Source organism: Poecilia mexicana, unplaced genomic scaffold, assembly GCF_051168715.1.
Source record: "Poecilia mexicana isolate PSO_F unplaced genomic scaffold, ASM5116871v1 scaffold_2, whole genome shotgun sequence".
Taxonomy (NCBI): Eukaryota; Metazoa; Chordata; class Actinopteri; order Cyprinodontiformes; family Poeciliidae; genus Poecilia; species Poecilia mexicana.
In genome coordinates, this window is record NW_028263371.1 from 51,776,106 (window position 1) to 51,784,560 (window position 8,455).

The window sequence follows — 8,455 nt, forward strand, 5'->3', positions numbered from 1 at the left end:
GAATCTAAAACTTCTAGAACTGGTCCGGTTCTGAAACTTCCAATCGATTTTTTTTTTTAATTTTTTCTACATGTTGACTAAATGTCTAAGAAAAAGAACACCATTTATATAACCCGTATAAAAGCTGAAATCCAAATTCCACATTGAACAATTTGGATTTACTACAAAGTTGTAGAGCCATTTAAAGGATCTATTAGCTCAACTAGAGTTTGTAAATGATGTTTAATGTACCTCATAAAGAAATATGTACAATTTAATGCTTGTAGGACTTTCAAGTGCAGAGGAGGCCCCTGACAATATATTATGCAAGCAGTGGGCCAAAATGTAAAATATTCACTGAAGATACATGAATGGTACCAAAATGTTAATAATATTAACAGTGGACCAAGTCAATAACAGTAACAAGCTCCTTCTTTATGCCTCTCAATCAAAGATTTATTTATGATTATTAATCATCATTAGCAGCTGGCATCACTAATATACAGCCATCAGGAAGGAGAATCAGATATTCAACACTATAAACTTGATTTTTTTTCATTTATTTTTAAATAAAAGAAAACATTTCATTTTTTTCAAACAAGTCAGATTTTTGTCTTGTTTTTTTTTACTCATGAGCCATACTTACTTTGCCCTTTGTTGCTGCATTAAATGTGATAAACTTTCATTTATGCACAAAGCTTTGAGCAAAATAAATCACTACACATTTTACCACGCCTGTGTAGGATAGCAGCCATACTTTACCTCAGGATCTGGTTTGTTACAAATTTCATCAAACTACTTGTTACCAATGTTTGAGGCAATTTGTTCTATGTGTAGTTTGATCCATATATTCAAGTTTCTGTTTTGTGAAAGTTTTCCAAATGACTTTGCATGTTTTAAGATGGATCTAAAAAAAATATCAGCAAAATTAGTCTTTAAGTTTGTCGCTTGCCGACTCACCCACGGTTTTTTAAATAATGAAAGTTTTCTGACAATGTGATTTCTGGTGTAAAATTTATCATCCAAAATGTGATGATGTTGACCACAGTGCCACCTACTGGTCGGGAGTAGCAAATTTCTAGTAGTTAAGAGAAGTTTCCTGTTTTGATTTTTTGTGTTGAGGCTTCTGAATTTATTATTATACATATATAATTTTTTTTTTTTTTTGGGGGGGGGTGATTCCTCGGATTTGAACTCGTAAAAACCATCAGTTATTGTATTTACAGTTTAAACTAAAGTTGTGAAATAAAGAGTTTGATAAGGTTCAGTCAGTCTTTGATCAATCATCTCTAAATCCTGAATAAGAGGAGTCCTATATTCCTAACTGTCTCTGAATGCCTCCAAAGAAGGTCATCAGTCAGAGCAGCTGCTCCGTCGGTTTAATCCAGAGCTGCAGACTTTAAATCAGACCTGTAGGAGAAGCTGGAAGGAACATGGAGCTCCTCTGATTTAGAAAACATTTAATCTCCAACCGCAGTCGTGTTATTTCTGAAGCCTTCTGAAAGCTGGAAGAGTTTATATTTCACTATTAACAGAGAAGAACCAGAACAGCAGCAGGTTTCTGTTCAGATGCTGTAACTAGGATTGAGATGTTTAAATGGATATTTGAATAAAACCTGGTTCAGGTTGAGACATGTGGCAGCTTGAATTGAGAGAACCCAAGTGGAGTGAGCAGATCTTCCATCAGAGACAGAAACCGTTTGCTGCTTCAAGGCTTCTCTACAGACTGACGTATTATCACCAAACGGCAGCCTCCATGCTGCTGCAGGAGGAACGCTGCTCGTTTCTGATTGAGACTGTGACTCCTGCAGCGTCAAACCAACAAACTCCTCCTGACGTCTGTTCATCACAGAGCAACACAGAAGAAGATTTACACAAACTACAGTCACTGTGAACAGGAAATCCTCTGGGCTGACTGGTTCAAACATCAGGACGGCAAAAAACTCACACATTAGAAAACAACAAATAAAAACAGCAAAACCCAAATATACAAAATATACATAAAAACAGAATAACAAATAAAATACTATACAGTAAGCACAATATTTCTACATACATACCTTGGAGTTATAAAAAAAAAAACTTCTATTCCAGAGGAATGTGCCTCTGAGTTAGTTATTTAAAAATGTACAAAATGTGCATATTGAGCATTAAAAGACAGACTATTTACAAATAGTGACAATAAAAAAACATGCACAACAGTGAAGTTGTCCAGATACCACCATGGATGTAAACACTGAGTTTGATTGGATCGGTGATGGTTATAGAGTCTAACTTGGTGGAAGGACCTATGGTAACGCTCCTTTGTGCATTTAGGATGCAGCAGTTTGTCACTAAAGGAGCAGCAGTGGATCCCTTTGTGATTCACTACCTGATCAATAGCAGATTTTTATTTCAGCTTCTTGGGAGAAAAAACTTTTATATAGCCAGTCAAGTGAAACTGATATTCTCATGTTGAGGAGAGGCATTGCTACAGGCTAGTAATAACACATTTTAATATGTTGGTCTGGGCCACAGGGGCTGATGAAGATGATGAAGAGGAAGAGGTCAGCTAAAGCCTCAGAGTCTGATGACTAATTAGCCGCTGATAATGGAATCAGATTAAACAGATCAATGACGGTGAATGATCTGAGCTCCCATGAACAAACTAAACGATGACTGCAGATGAAATCAGTCAATTAAAAACATTTTTCTCTGCGTTTCCCTCATTCTCTACTGTGGATTGTTCCGTTTTTTCCCCTAATCTTCCCTCCATCATTTGCTCAGAGCCAATCAGGTTTGAGTATTGGTGACTTCTAACCTACAAATGTCTGCGGTCATCAGCCAAGGGACCAAAACTCACCTGAAACATCATGCAGTGGCGCATAAAGTGGGTATGCACTGTATGCAACGCATAGGTGCCCTGAACCAGAGGTAATGCCAGAATTAATAATAAAATAAAGACTTAGTGGTATTCTCATTTAATGACGTAATTAAATTAGTTGTGCTACCACCCCACGCCACTAAAGGCAGTAGCAGGCCAGAAAAGGTGCAATTTAGGAGCAGATTTAGAAGTACACAGAAAGCTATGGAATTTGTTAAAAACTGTTAGCTGTGATGAAGTAAATAAAAGACAGAAGTTCAAATACATGCTGAGAGTAAAACTCCTTCTTAAAGATGAAGCTATATCCCAGATTTCAAAAGAAAATAAAAACGATCACCCATTTCCAAATGGTCCCATTTCCAAATAAGGTGTGAGACTGACAGTGGTCTGTCCCCGACCCTTTCTGTTTACTGCAGCGAAGTCCTTCTCAAACAACAAGGTCATGGTGGGTAACTATGGCAACCAGTGACAGTTTAAAAGCCCGCCTACTCTTTCTGCAGTCAAGTTGCGCGCGCATCCGCCGTGTTCATAAAAAAATCCGTCAGACAAGCCCGCTCTGAATATCAAATGGAACTGTGACATCACAATGTGACATCACAATGTAACTCCAAAGGCAGAATTCTGACATCACCAGCGATTATATAATCTCCTCAAATCCATCTACCTTCATCACAACCTGTTAGCAGCCGTTGTCGATACGTTACTCTTGAGAAGTTACTTAGCAGTTCATAGTACGATTTTCAACTTTGAAATCTACTGAGTTTCTAGAGACGTTATTTATCTTAGAACCACAAGCAAAAATTACAATGGAGTCCAACCAGCGTACAATCGAAGAAGTTGCATCCGACAACATCGTTGAGAGGGAAGTACAGCCACCCAAGCCACCCAAGCGCAAGAAGAAGAAGATGCCATTTGCAGTCTGGTGGGCACTGCACGCAGCTGAGGAGCTTAAGATGTCAGCTGAAAATATGGAACAGCAGGACTCTTCGTTGGTGATTGAAAATAAATCGAGCACTAACGCACTGGAAAAAGTGAATCAAAAAGGGGATGGACCTGAGAGTGAGTCCAATGAGAACAACCAGGAACCACTTAAAACCTGTTCGGAGGAACATGCCCCTATTGATCAAGAGGTTTCTGCAGGTAATATTGAAAAGCAGAAAGATTCACTGGTCAGTGAAGAAAAGTCCATCGCTGGAGTGCAGGAGACAGTCGACATAGTAGAGAAAGAACAGCCCTCCAAGACTGAGGAACAGCCACCGAAGAGGAAGCGGAACAAGAAGAAAATGATTCCGTTTCACATCTGGTTGGAGAAACATGCCCCCACTGACGTAAAGACTTCAGCTGAACATACTGAAAAAGAAGAAGATTCACTGGTTCCCGAACAGGAATCGATCTCCGTACTGGAGGAGAAACCAGAGCAGGAAGAGTCCTCTAAGACCACCACTGAAAATGTTATCAATCAGGACACTTCTCTGCCTGAAGAAGGTGATCAGGAGGATTCCTTTACAACGGAGATTTGCACAGAGAAACTTGTTAGTTTTACATCAGAGCCAGTCACTGAAAAGAAATCCGTCACAGAACAACAGAAGAAAGTCGACCAGAAAGGGGAAAAACAGTCAAAGCGCATCAAGAAGATGCCTCTGTTGTGGAAATCTTTCCCTGAGACTGATGCTTGCATAGATCTAACGTTTTTTTGTGAAAACAGTGACATCAACGGTATTCAGGCAGGTTTGCTCAGCAACGAAAAAAAGACATTGTGGAAGGTGCTCCCAAAGTCTGAACCTTGCATAGATGTAAGTTTTTTTGCTCAGAATATTGAGACCCAAAATGTTTCAATGCCGGCCGAAGAACGTGATGAGTCAGATTCCTTGAAAAAGGAAATTAATACTAAGAACACTGTGATTTCTGCATCAGAGCCGGTGACCGAAAATAAATCTGTCACAGAAACACACAAGAAAATGGACCAGAAAGGGGAAAAACAGCCAAAGACTAAGCGCAATAAGAAGACGCCACTGTTGTGGAGATCTTTCCCCCAGTCGGATGCTTGCATCGATTTAACGTTTTTTACTAAAAACAGTGATATCGATGACGGTCCTCTGCCAGAAAAAGAAAATGATCAGGGAGCTTTTTCCAGCAGTGGAAAAAAGCCATTGTGGAAAATTTTCCCCAAATCAGAACCTTGCATAGATATAAGTTTTTTTGCTGAGAACATTGAAACCAAAAATGTTTCAATGCCGGCCGAAGAACACAATGAGATAGCTTCCCTGAAAAAGAAAAATTATTCCGAGAATACTGTAATTTCTACAACACAGCTGATCAGCACAGAAGAATCCATCTTGAAACAAAAGGAGACACTGGATCAAAAAGGACAGAAACATCCATCTCTGGGAAAACCCATGGACAACATCCAAACTGGGAACTTAACTGAGGTTCCTGTTGATAAAACAGAAGAAAAGATTCAAGGAGAGGGTTTAGCCGAAATTCAGAATTTGCCTCACTCTCCAGAAAATACAAGTCAAGCAAAACGTATGTGTGAAGTCAAATGTAAGGAGTCTGAACTGGAACACATGGAAGTACAGAAATACTTAATGCAACAGCTCGATGACATGTTCGATCTAAATCAGAAACTACATGCTAAACTTCAACAGCAAAAAGAACTGACGAGAAAATTACTCTCAGAGAGAAGACAGAGGAAGAAGACTATGGTTTCTGTTCAGACTCAGACTGAATCACAAGACACCTCACCAGTTTACCAATGTGCTTCAGTCCAGACGGAGATGGATGTGCCTGAGACCAGATGTCACTTGAAACCAGTCCGTAAAACAACATCAACGCAAACAGAGATGGATATGCTGGAGAACAGATTTAACTTGGAACCAGTTTATAAAACCATTTCCACCCAAACTGAGCTGTTTTTATTGCTCAGAAAACAACCCAATGAAACCAAAATGAACGGACATCAGGATCGGCAGAACAAAGTGTTCAAGATGTCTACAGATGAGACCAGGAGAGAGTCAGCAACGAGAGATACATCTGAACTGAAAGGTGTCAGTAATGAAAACATTTCTGGTGTCAACATTGAAACAGAAGTTTCAGTACCGGAATTAGTTAGAGACCAGGCAGAGACCATCGAAAACAAGATAAACACAAATGAAACAGCCATCGGTGAAGTACTGCAGGTGATAGAAGAACAAACTGTCTCCACAGCGCAACAAAATGGAGACGACCAGGTTGAGAAAAAGCGATCAAATAAATCCAAACGTAAGATCAAGACAAAGGCAGCAACGAAAATTGCATCCGAACTGAAAACTATCGGTAATGAAAACATTTCTGGTGAAAACATTGAAAAAGAAGTTTCTGTAGCGGAAATAGTTGGAGACCAGGTGGAGAACATCAAAAACGAGAATCACATGAAAGAAAAAAACACCGGTGAAGAAGAAGAAGAAACGGTCTCCATAACACAACAAAATGGAGACCACCAGGTTGAGAAGAAGCGATCAACGAAATCTAAACGTAAGATCAAGACAAAGGTAGCAACGAAAATTGCATCCGAACTGAAAACTGTCGGTAATGAAAACATTTTTGGTGAAATCATTGAAAACAAACTTAAAGTACCGGAAATAGTTGGAGACCAGGAAGAGACCATAGAAAACGAGATTCACACGAATGAAACAGCCATCGGTGAAGTACTCCAGGTGATAGAAGAAGAAACTGTCTCCACAGCGCAACAAAATGGAGACCACCAGGATGAGACAAAGAGATCAAAGAAATCTAAACGCAAGAGAAAGGCAGCAACTAGAGATGTATCTGACCTGAAAGCTGTCAATGAGGAAAACATTTCTGGTGAAAACATTGAAAAAGAAGTTTCTGTAGCGGAAATAGTTGGAGACCAGGTGGAGAACATCAAAAACGAGAATCACATGAAAGAAAAAAACACCGGTGAAGAAGAAGAAGAAACGGTCTCCATAACACAACAAAATGGAGACCACCAGGTTGAGAAGAAGCGATCAACGAAATCTAAACGTAAGATCAAGACAAAGGTAGCAACGAAAATTGCATCCGAACTGAAAACTGTCGGTAATGAAAACATTTTTGGTGAAATCATTGAAAACAAACTTACAGTACCGGAAATAGTTGGAGACCAGGAAGAGACCATCAAAAACGAGATTCACACGAATGAAACAGCCATCGGTGAAGTACTCCAGGTAACAGAAGAAGAAATGGTCTCAACGGCACAACAAAATGGAGACCACCAGGATGAGACAAAGAGATCAAAGAAATCTAAACGCAAGAGAAAGGCAGCAACAAAAGATGCATCGGAACTGAAAGTTGTCAATGAGGAAGACATTTCTGGTCACAACATTGAAACTGAAGTTTCAGTACAGGAAATAGTTGGAGACCAGGCAGAGACCATCGAAAACGAGAAAAACATTATTGAAACAGCCATCGGTGAAGTACTGCAGGTGATAGAAGAAGAAACGGTCTCCACAGCGCAACAACATGGAGACGACCAGGATGAGAAGAAGAGATCAAAAAAATCTAAACGCAAGAGAAAGGCAGCAACAAAAGATGCATCGGAACTGAAAGTTATCAATGAGGAAAACATTTCTGGTGAAAACACTGAAAAAGAACTTTCAGAACTGGAAATGGTTCAAGACCAGGCAGAGACCATCGAAAACGACATTCACACGAATGAAACAGCCATCGGTGAAGTACTGCATGTGATAGAAGAAGAAACTGTCTCCACAGCGCAACAAAATGGAGACCAGAAGGATGAGAAGAAGAGATCAAAGAAATCTAAGCGCAAGATTAAGAGAAAGGCAGCAGCGAGAGATGCATCTGACCTGAAAGCTGTCAATGACGAAGAAATTTCTGGTGAAAACATTGAAAAAGAAGTTTCCGTACCAGAAATAGTTGAAGACCAGGCAGAGACCATCGAAAATGAGATAAACACAAATGAAACAGCCATCTGTGAAGTACTGCAGGTGATAGAAGAAGAAACAGTCTCCACAGAGCAACAAAATGGAGACCACCAGGATGAGAAGAAGCAATCAACAAAATCTAAACGCAAGATCAAGAGAAAGGCAGCAACGAGAGATGCATCTGACCTGAAAGCTGTCAATGAGGAAAACATTTCTGGTGAAAACATTGAAAAAGAACTTTCAGTACCGGAAATAGTTAGAGACCAGGCAGAAACCATCGAAAACGAGATAAACACAAATGAAACAGCCATCTGTGAAGTACTGCAGGTGATAGAAGAAGAAACGGTCTCCACAGCGCAACAACATGGAGACCAGAAGGATGAGATAAAGAGATCAAAGAAATCTAAACGTAACATCAAGACAAAGGCAGCAACGAGAGATGCATCTGAACTGGAGAGCCTCTGTAAGGAAAACGTTTCTGGAGCAAACATAGAACAAGAAGTTTCTACAGTAGAAACAATTCAGGATCAGATAGCCTTCGTTAAAAACGAGATTCACTCAATAGAAACAGAGATCGCTAAAGAACAGCAGATGACTGAAGAAAAACCTGAACTGGAAACTGTTGTAAACTCGACTGAGACAGATCAACATTTGGTCCAAATGACTATGACAACAAATCCTGATTCAGAAA

At 39.6% G+C, this 8,455-nt stretch overlaps 1 protein-coding gene across 1 annotated transcript in view; it reads left to right on the top strand.

Moving 5' to 3' along the window:
• The first annotated feature begins 3,648 nt into the window (after positions 1–3,648).
• LOC148160914 (uncharacterized) overlaps positions 3,649–8,455 on the top strand; it is a 5,124-nt gene continuing 317 nt past the window's right edge. The window contains exons 1-4 of the mRNA XM_088008402.1: positions 3,649–6,225; positions 6,478–6,735; positions 6,988–7,926; positions 8,356–8,455. The exon at positions 8,356–8,455 is cut by the window's right edge and continues 317 nt beyond it. Coding sequence (XP_087864528.1) covers positions 3,649–6,225; positions 6,478–6,735; positions 6,988–7,926; positions 8,356–8,455 — 3,874 coding nt within the window. The remainder of the gene's footprint in view (positions 6,226–6,477; positions 6,736–6,987; positions 7,927–8,355) is intronic.